The sequence below is a fragment of the Syngnathoides biaculeatus genome, chromosome 1 (assembly GCF_019802595.1).
Source record: "Syngnathoides biaculeatus isolate LvHL_M chromosome 1, ASM1980259v1, whole genome shotgun sequence".
Lineage (NCBI taxonomy): Eukaryota > Metazoa > Chordata > Actinopteri > Syngnathiformes > Syngnathidae > Syngnathoides > Syngnathoides biaculeatus.
Genome location: NC_084640.1, coordinates 1,799,008 through 1,812,987, shown reverse-complemented (window position 1 = coordinate 1,812,987; position 13,980 = coordinate 1,799,008). Strand labels below are relative to the sequence as shown.

The window sequence follows — 13,980 nt, the reverse complement described above, 5'->3', positions numbered from 1 at the left end:
TGTGCAGTGACATGTCAGAAGAGGCCAGGATTGGTCAAACCGGATGTCAATCAATCTACCTGTGTGATCCTTGTATTGGCCACACCTGAATCAAGCAATTAGATTGGGAATAGGCTCCCATTTTATTTTTATTTTTAGGCATGCAATCAAGCTAAACTGATAAAGTCCCTAACTACATGTATAGCAAGGAGATTTTTGTACCGTTTGGCCACATTTGCTTAGAGGTTTCATGACTCTGTGCCAACCGTGCTTTACAGGTGTAGGCCAATTGTCACAACTTCACACATTTTAACGAATTATATTTAGAGATTAAATTTACTTTTGAAGTCTACTTCTATCAGGCCATTTACAATGTAAACAGACCCCATAAAAGAGCTGTGACCATTCTGCAGAGGACAAGTCAATTTCAGTGAAAGTCCCTGTTATTGAATAAACATTAATTATCTTTATCACAGAAGATTCGTACCCAACCTCACCCAAAGTCAGTTCAGATAAGATGCAGCTCACCTCGTGACCTTAATGAGAACAAATGGTGTAGAAATTGTGCGCAATGCTGTCGATCGCAAGACGGTTTTGGTTGATTGCGCGACCATGTGCCCCCCCAATCTTGTCAGTTGATTCAGGTTTGGGCAATGTGTCGATCATGTGCATCGATTGACAGACAGTCGGTTTGACCAATCCTGCTCTTTTCTGACATGTCACTGCACATGTACACATAAAGGCGCATTCTAGTAAGATGGCAAATTGGCCTCCAATTTACCATATGTCTCTTGCTTTCTTTACAGCAGTTGTGGCAACAAAACACTGTTGCTCTTTGGGCAAAAAAGTTTGGCCACTCCTGGTGGAGAATGTAGATGAACATTAGAATTGTACTGTATTTTTTTCCCCTTTGAAATTCAGTCAGTGCTTCTGTGCCGCCTATCTAATGTGGTCCACCCTCTAATAATCGTTTCATTTCTTAGGTGAAATCTGTGAAGACTGGCTCAGTATTTTGGACTATAGGCTGTTGTCTCTGTTATTTTTATATGGTAAGTATCATTCTGCACAAATGTTGAAACTTCTAACATTTTGATGTTTCAACCCATGGCTACTGGCGATATTTGTTTTATCACTTGACTACTGCTAATGTTTGTACAACCCAGCGCGGTCACAAACTGCCTTGGGTTTTGTGTTTGCATTGAGTCAATTCAAGTGTTAAATACAAGGTATTTTTAAGATCAGTGAGTTTAGGTAGAATTTTTTCAAAAAAGGATTTCAGATTCTCTTCTGATATGCAGCGTATTTCATTCATTTGCAAAATTTAAGGAATTAAGTAAGTAAACATTACATATTCATGAAGAATTTTTGTGGAAAATTGGGACTATCAAGTAACAAAACTAAATGCTCAACGCATTGTAGGGTTTGAGCAAGCTGGGTGAGGAAATAAAATACTATGTAGCAATCAAAACATTTTAAAATCATTCAGTTGAACATACAAGGTTAAACACAATTTTGTCAAAAATGTTCCCACAGCAAATATGTACATTCATATGTAATATGATGTCATATAACTCACATTCATTACAGGTAAGTTTCTCTTAATTCTATTATGAAGCCCATTTCATTCATTAGAAAATTTTCAGAAATTGTTCCGTACTCAGGAAGAATTTTACTGGGAATTTTGGGAAACATCAAGTGATGTAAAAATAAATGCTAACCTACTGTAGATTTAAAACAAGCAAAGCTAATCTGGGTGATGAACAAATTCAAAAGTAAATAAAATACTATATTGCAATCAAAACATTTTAAAATCATTCAGTTGAATGTACACAGTTAACTACAACCTTATAAAAAAAATGTTCCCATAACAAACATGTACATTTATATGTAAATTGTCAGATAACTCACATTCTTTACAGTAAAGTTTAGTATTTTGCATATGTATATGGGAAAAAATAGCATGATTTTTCCAGCTCCATAGTCTGATTTTCTAGGAGCAGTTTGCAAGTGTTGAATAAATATCAATTATAATTCATCCTGAAATGTGCCTTTCAAATCTTTATCTTAAAAATGCTACATTGCTGTCCAATGGTTGAAACCGGTAAATAATTAGATGAAATATCTAATTTAAAATGGAAACTCACACTGCTATTAGGATTTATTTTTTCCAAAAATGTTACTTATAATGTATAATTTCAATTTCGAGTGGAACCTTGACAAAATGGACCCTAATATAACATATCAGCTAAAACGGGCAGTCTGGGCTGAACTCAAATTGTGCTCAAATCGTTTCCACTTGTCACTTAAAATGTGATGATTAGCGCCCACACACACACATTCCAATGATGTTTCTCAACATATTTTGCAGCCCTACTTTATAGTGAACATTCCAATATTATTTTTGCTGTAGCCCTATTTTACTGACTAGCGCAGACAAAGACATGTACCACTTTCATATTTCAACTTCTGATATGGTGAGGATCACGCTTCTTTCTTTCCCATCACTGTGGTTGCATCCACAAAATAAAATGCAGAGCAAAAGAAAAATTGAATTCTAGCTTATTTAGTTGAGCTTCATATTGTACTGGTCCTGAGATTTCACTGTATTTTTCTGTTAAAATGTTTCAATTAAGTCAGACAATAAGGAAGATTCAACAAGTGTGGAATTTACCCAAATGAAAACATGAGTAAAAACTAAATGGACTCAGTGTAGAAAAGAGGGAGGGTTAATGAAACCATAATTCCTCCATTCATTAAAAATACTAAATCAACAAATGTCTGGCAAGAGACTCGATAAAGGGATTATTCCGGATAATTATTTCTCAGTGAGAAATGGTTTACTTATTTCTGAGAGAGGGCATGTATGCTCCCCCCACCCCACCCAACTTAAAGGTAAAACCTCTGGCTGATTTTTTTTTTTTTTTTTTTTTCTGGCTTGTATTAAAATGCAGGCATCAAATGAAACTGGATCGAAGCATCCAAGAGGAGCTCTTTTGATGGAAAATGATTGAAAGGTGAATATTTCATCTGTAGAGAAAAAGTAAAAGATTTGAGGGAGTAGAAATGGTACAAAAATGCAAACATTTTAATGAAATGTGCGGCAGCTAGGAATGCAGAAATGACACATTTTCTCTTTGGACAAAGCTTGCATACTCATGAAACAATTCAAATTCAAGCTTTGTGTGTTTTTCCTTTTCATTATTACTGTGTCTCCAACATGCTTTTTCTGAATTGGTAATAAGGCTGTGTACTTAATCTGCAGCCCACCCACTGTTCTTGATAGTCGCCCTAGCAACAAACACCTTCTGGTCGTGACAGAATAAACTCAGACTTGCATTTTTTTTGTTACAATCCCATCAACCTCTGCTGACTCTTGGTCATGGTTTGCTTTTAAGAAGTAGTGTAAATGAATGTGACACGTCAGAGAGCTACATGTAAATGCAAAAAGATCCCCACTCTTAATAGCAACTTCATCTGAAAAAATGTGAAGAAGGGCAAGGATAAGGAAAAGGATCAAAGCAGCAGGCTTCCCTGATGGATGGGAGCTACAGGAACCATGCTGGTTGCTGTGTAACATCCTACTTTTTCCACTTGCTAATGTGCGAGGGTGGAGGAGAAGCATTATGCCTGAATCTCTGGGGCTGTCATGCTCATTTGTCAGATAATGTATTTTCATTAGCCCTCTGTCTAAACAGTCACCACCAAATATCATCAGGGTGTATCACAGCTCATTTTGCTTTATTGACTTGTTAAACTGTTTGCACCCACTAGTGTTTTATTTTAAGTCAAAATTTGCACTGTCATCATTGAGACCACTGCAAACATTAACATTTCTTTATTCTATAAACTACTGACAACAATTTCGAATACCAAAGGAATATAATCTTTTATAGTGTTCATTTTCAGAAAATGTAAAAAGCCAAATTTTAAAAATGGCCCATTTTTTTCCTCGACACCCCCCCTCCCGGAAGTTTGTGTATAGACATGCATAGCCTAATATAGAATGAGTATAAAAAGGCCACACACAGTTAATTATTTTATGATAAAAAATGTTAGCTAAATTGATTTCTCAACCATTTCCATCAATGTGCTCCTCTCACTTGTACAAGGCAATAAATGTATAGATAAATACACAAAAAAGGTAGTGGTCGCATAAGTGTTCAATACAGTCTTATAACTGGGGATGTGGTTGTGAATTAGATTCAAATTTTGCCGACTGTGAGTCAGCACATGCCTGCCACAATTAAAAGCCTGATGTTTTCAGATGTAGAGTAGAAGAGGCAAGCGTGAATGACCAGGAAGTGGCTTTGATCGGTAAGGGAGAAGCTAGAAAGCCACAGAACAGAATGAAAAATGGAAAGACAGTTTTTCTCGATGACATACCAGTGGAGGTATGGAAGCAATTTGGTGAGGTTGCTGTGGAGTTTTTGACCAACTTATTCAATAGAATACTAACGGGAGAGAAGATGCCAGAAGAATGGAGGACAAGTGTGCTAAGGTGATGTTCAGAACTGTGGAAACTATAGAGGAATAACGATGATGAACCACACAATGAAGTTATGGCAAAGAGTAGTGGAGGCTAGACTCAGGACAGAAGTAAGTATCTGCGAGCAACGGTATGGTTTCATTCCAAGAAAGTACCAAAGATTCACTATTTGCCTTGAGGATACTCGTGGAAAAGTACAGAGAAGGTCAGAAGGAGCTACATTGTATCTTTGTAGACCAAGAGAAAGCCTACAACAGAGTACCAAGAGAGGAATTGTGGTACTGCATGCACAAGTCTGGTGTGGCGGGGAAATATGTTAGAATAGTACAGGACATGTCTGAGGGTAGCAGAAACAGCGGTGAGATGTGCCGTTGGTGTGCCAAAAGAATTTAAGTTGGAGGCGGGACTACATCAGGGTTCCGCGCTGAGCCCCTTCTGTTTGCGGTAGTAATGGATAGGCTGACAGACGAGGTTATACTGCATTCCCCTTGGACCATGATGTTCGCAGATGATATTGTGATCTGCAGTGAAAGCAAGGAACAGGTGGAGGAAGTTAGAAAGCTGGAGGTACGCACTGGAAAGGAGAGGAATGAAGATTAGCCGTAGTAAAACAGAATATATGTGCGCGAATGAGAGGGGCGGAGGAGGAAGAGTGAAGCTTCAGGGAGAAGAGATGGTGAAGATGGACGACTTCAAATACTTGGAGTCAACAATACAGAGCAATGGAGAGTGTGGTAAAGAAGTGAAGAAACGGGTCCAAGCGGGGTGGAACAGTTAGCGGAAGGTGTCTGGTGTTCTATGTGACAGAGTATCCACCAGGATGAAGGGCAAAATTTATAAAACAGTGGTGAGGCCATGATATACGGATTAGAGACGATGGCCCTGAAGAAACAACAGGAAGCAGAACTTGAGGTAGCAGAAATGAAGATACTGAGGTTCTTGCTTGGTGTGAACAGGATAGGATTACAAATGAGGTCATTAGAGGGACAGCCAAAGTTGGATGTTTTGGAGACAAGGTGAGCGAGAGCAGACTTCAATGGTTTGGACATGTTCAGAGGCGAGAGAGTGAGTATATTGATGGAAGGGTGCTGAGGATGGAGCTGCCAGGCAAAAGAGCGAGAGGAAGACCAAAGAAAAGGTTGAAGAGGTTGTGAGGGAGGACGTGAGGACAGTGGGTGTGAGAGAAGAGGATGCACGAGATAGGCTTAGATGGAAAAAGATGACACACTTTGGCGACCCCTAACGGGACAAGCTGAAAGAATAAGAAGTTGTAGACATTTTTGTGCTTTCAAGCAGAAGCTTGAGGGATTTGTGCTGACCCTGACCGAGATTTGAGATTGTTCATAAGTCCCTCAACCTTGATTCAGGCTGTAGTTCCAGTTGAAGGAAAAACATTCCAAAATTTCAATGCTAGCACCACTCTTCAAAGCACTGTAAATATAGTGTTATTTTTGTGATGCGTCAAACATGGTTGTCCAAAATATTCCACCTTGGTTTCCTTTGATCATGACACAGTCCCCTATACAGCCTATACCAGGGGTCAAAACCCTTTAACACTCGGAGCCACTTGATCCTGTTTCCACAGTAAAGACAGCACTGGGACCCGCAAACACTTTGGTACAAACGCACACGTGTGTGTGTGTGTGTGTGTGTGTGTGTGTGTGTGTGTGTGTGTGTGTGTGTGTGTGTGTGTGTGTATACACTTGTAAAATAGTCTTGCTTATAAAATACATGCAGTCCATCCATATTTTAAAAAATTTTTAATTTATTAATTAAATGAACACAATTTGAACTCTTGGGGGGGGTTATAGCAGAGTTCAAGGTCTCTTTCAAATAAATTAAAAAGCTGAACTTAAATTTTCGATCTACTAAACAAAAATGGCGTGAATCATCATCCTATCGGCTTACATAGTGTGTAGAAGCCTTGATGTGAATTTAAAAATACTGTAAGATATGTAATTTTGAGTGTACCCCTTTAAGAGCACGGGGGGCTGCAGAGTAAGGTAGAAGAGGTGGAGAGTTAGTGAAACTGAACAGCTTGTTTTTGTTTGAGAGTTTGGTGTGCTGCCCGAATGGTAATTTAAAAAAGCAAGTAAAAAAACCCAGCAGTGACTCCTGTTCCTCATTGCCCATTGCTGAGGGTGTTACAAAACAATAGAAAAAAAGAGCACTATTTCTGTAAAGAATGAAAATAAATACTTGCAAAATAACTGCTTGAATATTGATTTTAACTAGTTAATGAGACTTCTGCTTCTGAACCTCTGCGCACAGTGCCTGGAAATCAGGACTGTAGGAAGTCACTTTCATCTTTACCCAGGACTGTAAGGTGCTGTCTGAGAGGTGTTTTGGCGCCTGAGTGTGAGACGCATATTTTGAGCAACGAAAAATAATATATTTCGAGATCACAATCTTACAATTTACAACTACAATTAAACAAGCGAACAAACAAAATACTTTATTCCGATATTGTGCAGTTTTTGTGTCCCTGGGCTTTCCGTGCATGCCGGCTGTCAAATCTGCCTACTGACACATCAAGTTCTATCAAACGTTTGTGAAGTAGGCGAATCCTGATCACCGAAATTGCACATGGTCTGAAGAAAGAAGTTTAAAAACTGACGGAATAAGAAGGCATGATACACATTTTTGAGACAAAAAAATAACATACACTTCAATCGGACACTTATTTATTTGCCCAAGCCACACAGAACCGGATTAGAACGATGAACGAGCCGCATGCAGCTTCGGAGCCGTGGGTTGCCAACCACTGGCCAAATGAAAGACAGGAGATTGTTACAGCCAGCACTTGTCTGCAATTCCTGAAACTCCTTCAATGCTGCTGTTGGCCCTATTGGTAGCCTTCTTGACCAGTTTTCTTCTAATCTTTTCATCAATTTTGAAAAGAGATCCAGTTCTGGGTTAACTGTTGGGCATTTTTTTGGGGGGCATGTATTTGGGCATACTTCATGACCTTCTTTTTTTCCATGGTGTATTTAATGTCTTGGAAATATTTTTGTGACTCTATCTTTGAACAATTGAATAATTCAGGTGCTGTGGTGTTGTGCTCTCCTTGGAAGCATGGCTTGAGCTGTTAGATTTTGCAACAAAAATAACAGGAAATACCTACTAGAAGGTCTGGATTTAATGGAGAATATGGTGTACCATCTCCCAATGACATGAACATAACATTTTATGTGTGGTGTGATGGGGTCAGCCACTGTGACTAAATTGCACACTGCATCAAATTGGTCTAAATAGCGATTGTTCCTGAAGCTCTTGCTGAAGATGAATAAGAGACAGCAAAACAGTTGGCTGAAGATGATGAGACTAGGTATGTTACTGGATTACTGAGACTCTGGTCTGATGAGACCAAGATACTTAATTTGGTCAGATGGTGTTAAGTGTGTGTGGCATCAACCTAGTGAGGACTGCAAGAGCATTTTGTTTGCAGTCTATCGTGATGGGACTGTCATGATTTGGGGCTGCATGAGTGCTAGGAAGCTAAAGTTTCTTTAGGGAACCATGTTCTGGGCTTATCTTTTTCTCATGTCACGTGTCCCTTATGAGGGTTTTGACAAAGGCACAGGCGGATGCACCTTATTTTCAAAATCAGAATATCAGACTTTGATCAGTGCAATACTTTTTGTCGAACTGATTGACATTTAACCTATCATTGGAGGGTCCCTGGCATTTGCCTCTGCTGGCAAGGTGGTCCCACAAGTCAACTGCAGAAAGAGTCTGCTCTGTTCCTCACAGTGCGTGATCATTCACAGGGTGTCTGCTGCCTTGTTGGTGGGCCGTCATTGCTCAGTCATTCTTGACACCGCTTAAAAGAGAGAGGAGGGGGGGGTCATCACCTTGGGGCAGAGAACAATTTCTGAAGGCACAGAATTTCACAGTCAACTTCAAATTATGTATTGATGAGTAACTGTCCGTGTGTATGAAACAATGCACAAAGACTGATTTTATTTTATTTGCAGGAACAGTTAACATTCCTTACTCATCCTCATTGAATCTAAAACTGCGTCAAAAACATTTGTATTTCTTCCCCCATCTTATAATTTCACTAATTTACAAGCGTTAACATGGTTGTTCTGAGTTACTTTTTCTACTGCATGCTATGGTCATTCTATCCTTTTCAGCATGCCTTGTAGTTGGCAGGTGAGGAGAGTATGAAAGTTACAGTGCGATACGGGCTATATTTTGCTCCAACCACTGTCTGATTCTTGCCCTAAGGTGTTAGTCTTAGGATATGTGGCAAACAGTTTTCTTGAACCATGTTCTTAAAGTGAACCTTGTTTGAGTGTACACTCAGGAGAGAATCTCAATATAACTCATGATTTGATTTAATAATTTAGAGGGCTGTGCTTTGATTCGATGATGGATTTATTGCCATTCCAGAAATGGAGTATCTCCCTCCAAGATGTGATGTCGCTGACGTTTAAGCTCGTCACCTTCCTCAAAGCCAGAGGCATACTAAACTGATTATTTTTTAGTTTAGCTGATTTGAGTTTTGCATCACCTGATGTAATTGACTTACAGACCAACTGACACCAAAAGCATGATTTTTAGTAGGTTTTTAATTAAAAAGAAAGGGGGAAAAAAATGCAGCCGGAAAGGACCTATCCGTTTTTTCACCACACTACATGATTTTGACATATGGCTTTTTGTAACTCCCGCCATGAAAATCCTCTTGAGGATTTGTTTTGGAGAAGAAGCAGAAAGTGACGTTATTTGTGTGTTTATACCAGTTTTACCTAAGCAAAGGTAGCTTTTGTTCCTTCATGTTAGCCAAAATGCTGGCTCGTTGTATTGCTAGATATTGCTCAAACACTCAGGAGGATGGATTCACTCTTCACACTTTTACAAAAGACCCGGTTCGTCGTTAAAAATGGATTGAACAGGTGCAAAGAACGAGAGCTTTGTGGGTCCCAAAATGACAGGTAGGTTATGTATTAAGCTATTAAAAGAAATAGTTTGGGGAGGACAACATCATTCCTCTTCCAGCGAGCGTCAACAACGTTCGCGGCCGGGGCGCTTTACGGTGTTGTCGCTGCACTCGGCTCAGTACGGTACATACTGTTATAGATACTGTCGGCGAGTTTTTTGTTAGTCAGAAGTGATCCCCATATCATCTAAATATGGATCAAAATGATAGGGTAATATTGCCCCACTCACTTCACTCGATTGTGAGATGTTCTCTTCTTCAAAAGAGCTTTTGCCAAGCACAGCTTCGGCAGCTCCGACGGGCACATTGACACATTTAGCACCCCTGACTTACGTACACTGATCTTTTGTTACGTTATAAGAGGATTAAGTCCCCCGCACTCCCCCCCAAATGTTTTTTTTTTCTTTTCTTTTCCCCAAGTAGCGCTATACACACCTACCTGTCATTTGGAACCCACGAAGCTCTTGTCCTTTGCACCTGTGCAATCCATTTTTCACGACTAAGCCATATATGTCAAAATGTCGTGTGGTTAAAAAAACGCCATTCTGGCTGCCTTTTTTTTTTTCATGAAAAACATACTAAAAATCAGGCTTTTCGTGTCAGTAGGGCTTTAAGCCTAATTGCATTGCCATTGATTGTGTACCATCAAGAAAACCATGGAAAATTACTGAATATCAGCTCTTAAGACACTAAAAGGTGTTGAATTCAAGTATCCATGTTACACAGAGATGTTGCAGTGACTGAGTTAAAAGCTCGTGATTTTTATTATATTTACTGTAAATGAGCAATAAATTGAAAAAAAAGAGGGTGATCTAAACAATTTGACTACATGGATATGTACTTTTCAGTTGCACCATCATTTGTAGTTTTGCATTCTAAAATAAAAGAAGATATTCTGATTAAAAATTCTTTATGCTAATTGAATGTCCTTGAAATGGAAATTATTTTTCAATGATTGCATTTTACAGTTTTAATGATAGTTCCTCCAGATAAAAGTTGTTTCAAGAGCTTGTCTCTTCAGTGTTTACTCTGTTAAATACCTAAGAAGAGAAGTTATTTTATTTTATTAATGTATTTTGCTCTCACTGCACGAGCCCATGCACAATACTGAGTAGTCCATGAAAGTCAAGTAAAGTCAGTGATTCAAGGGCTCACTGAGTGAGAGCCCCCACTTGAATACTTTTTTTCAGGCTGTGCCCAACTGTTTATAAAAAAAAAAAAAAGGTAGCTTTAACCTTTTGAATGCTATTGCTGAAAACAATCAACATGTCGGTACATAAAAACATGCAAAAACATGGGATAATTTATCCCATCTTTGTGCAATCACAGTGAGTGTGGTGAAAAGGGGGGAGGTGCCAAAAATGTTTTTTCACACTGTACCCTGCATAGAAAGCAAAGTCTGTCATAACATTGGCTGAGTCAAAATTAGGTTAAAAAGCAGGCTTAATTAGCGCAGTTTATGTCCCAGCTGTATGCCAAATTCTCAGTTGATACATCGATAGCCCTCATCTATCAAATGTTGTTTTGCTGCTCATTTTTGCCTATTTTAAACGCTGGTTATGAGTTTGTCAACATTAAATTTTGTGGTTAACTAAGATTAATTTGACATATTTCTTCCAAGCTTTTTTACTGTTGAACCTCACTTTCATTGTTTGGAAATGTAATTAGAAAATAAAATGGTTCACTTAAACTGATTTTTTTTTTCTTTTTTTTTTTAACTTGTCATTTCTAGGTATCAGCATGGGGAGGCTATGTGTTTATAATCAATCTTATTCCCCTCCATGTGTTTGTGCTGCTGCTGATGCAACGCTACAGCCGACGAGTCTACATTGGTATGGTACACACATTCTTTGCAATAAGCAGTTGTTGGGATGACTTGATGTTCATAATTTAATTGAACTCTGAATATAAATGTATGCTAAAAGCCTCCCTTCTCTTTCAGAATGTAACAATAGATAATTAAAATTCAAAATCATATTCATAGATGTGCCCACCTTGCAATCATGAGAAATTGGCCAAGTTTTCTCAAAGGCTAGCATCACCTCCAATGTTGTTTTTGTAGTTTAGTGGTTTATTGTAGAGAAAGTTTGTGATGTCAAAACATTCATATTTCCCTGAGATGTGTGCAACATCAAGACCCACTCGCTTGGCCACTACCAGTTCAACATTTCAAACATCTGATATCAATCCACCAGGAGCTTTATCAAGTCATTGCTGAAAAATGAAATTGAGTCATGCAATGTCCATACAGTAAATATAATCACAATTTCGAAAGCAGGAAGGTTGAGCTTTGTAATTAGGTCATAACCTTTTCACAGTGAGATGGAATTGCTAAAACTTAATGTTCATGAAGATTGGGAAAATAAAAGTCTACTTAAGTGTGCATTTGTCAGAATCTCTGACGTAGACGTCCCTTAGTGAGTTTGAGGTTGTCGTTTGGTAATTTATCAGTTCTCTCGATTTTCTTTTCTCTACAGCTTACAGCACATTCTACATTGTTGGTCTTGTACTATCAATGCAGATCCCTTTTGTCGGCTTCCAGCCAATTAGGACCAGTGAGCATATGGCTGCGGCTGGTAAGTCAGATGTGACATATTCACTGTCCTACACAATTGAACTGCATTCACTAGTTTATTTTGAACATGTACTGAAAAGACAAAACATAACAGAGCGAATAGATGCAAAATCATGGAAATTAACATATCGCTGCAAAGTTGCAGATTACAGTAGACTTCATGGGATTCTCAGTCACCTGCTTTTGTGTAGTCCTTGAATGTAGATTTTTTCTTTTTTTTTTGTCCAAAGGGGTTGCAAATTAGATTATCAGTGGGGCTGCTGCTTAGTAAGTAGTACCATAATAGTGGCATGAGACATTAATTCCACAGAATGCGAATGTATTTGGGACATTACTTTTAAAACTAAAAAGAAACTTGGTTCGGTTGTTCCTGATTGAGTAATTGTTTTATGTGAGCATATAAACAGAATAATGACAATAGGTCCAAATTCACACACACGGACAAAATTGTTGGTATGCCTCAGTCCCATCTTAACGTATTGGAATAGCAAGGTTTATTATTTTTTTTATTGAAGACAGTTGTCTCAGATCAAAAGAACACGACAGAATTTGAGAATTAAAGCTTTTATTTTTCATTATCCTCAAAAAATGCAGCAAAGTGCATTTGTCTTTTTATCCTTTCTTTGGTGTGCATTTATCAGTGCTGAAAACCAGCCCCACACCATCATTCACAACGTTGTTTTATGTTGAGGCTTTCAGAAGAAATGCTGGTAAAAAATTGCCAGGGGTAATAAAGCAAATCGCACAATCAGAACCAAGAGCAAAACCTGTCTCTACTGCTTTTTCTATAGGTGAAGGGTAATCTGTTAAAGTACATCAAGTTTGTGTTAAATAGTTCAATCCATTTTACCCTGCCCCACGTCAAATAATATCAATGTCCTACCACTATGATATCTTATTTTTAATTTAAAATTTAAAAGTCTTTAATTTTTTTACATGATTTTACATTCTCCAATATGCACAGAAATGTAAAACCATATAGATAAACAGCTAATGAAACAATGTTTAGTAATTTTATGATCTTAAAAAAAAAAAAGTATCTCCATTGGCCAGACAGAACTGTTTTGACCAGATGATTGACGAATGTAGAATTTCACAGAATCAGATTAGAGCTGAGTGCCATTTAAATGATCAGGAGTGCTGAGTTCAGTGAAAAATAAGGCACGTAAATTGGTTTTTATTTTGCAACACAGTTCTGACACCTTCCCTCTAAATTGTAACTTTTCCTGTATTTGTTTGATTTCATCAAGTATCTGGCCTTTGTTGCATTCGGTGCCTAAAAAAGATTGTTTTATGACCTAAGGATTGGCATTTTAGTGAATTGCATTGTGTATTTCCTTAAAGTAGACCTGGCATTGATTTGTCATTGCACACTTGAAGGTATTTTCCGTCTTATTAACATGCACTATTGTTGAGTCCCTAACATTGGGAATCTAACACTTTCTTTTCAACCATTGCTGTTACCATTTACTTGTGAAGTGATTTTCTTTCTTATAACTACACACTAACGGCATCTTAAGAGGCAATGAACAATTCTCCACCAGAAATATCTGCCACTCTGTTTTTGGCTTTCCCTTTGTGCTAGCGCTAAGAGAGCAAGTGTATTTTGTTGCCTGTGTAGCAGCTGCTCAGAACATCTGGTGTTAGCATTTAAAAAGCACAATGGGAGATGATGAGAGAGTGACTGAACCATCGACATGTAGGGATGGCGCCCCCTGAGGCATGTGGGCAGGGTGGGATAGAATTTTAGCACCCATGGCTGCTCGCCAAGAAACATTCCCCCGAATGTTTTATTGTAGAAAGGCTGAGATCTGCAGTCGGTGGCTGAAGGTATTCTGAAAAGCATCGTTATTTCACATGGTTTGTCAAAGGAGCTGCTGAAAGTGCTGGAAAGAAACAATTATTTTTCATGTCATATCCGCCAGATGTTTAAAACTAAAAAGGACAGATTTAAAGAGCGCTGTACAGTGAATACATAAAGGAGAGTAATCCATT

The 13,980-nt window shown here is 38.4% G+C and overlaps 1 protein-coding gene across 1 annotated transcript in view; it reads left to right on the top strand.

The window, feature by feature from the left end:
* The window catches only part of stt3b (STT3 oligosaccharyltransferase complex catalytic subunit B), an 84,086-nt gene that overhangs the window by 44,636 nt on the left and 25,470 nt on the right, over nt 1–13,980 (top strand). Inside the window, exons 4-6 of the mRNA XM_061821566.1 lie at nt 963–1,028; nt 11,143–11,242; nt 11,888–11,986. Coding sequence (XP_061677550.1) covers nt 963–1,028; nt 11,143–11,242; nt 11,888–11,986 — 265 coding nt within the window. The remainder of the gene's footprint in view (nt 1–962; nt 1,029–11,142; nt 11,243–11,887; nt 11,987–13,980) is intronic.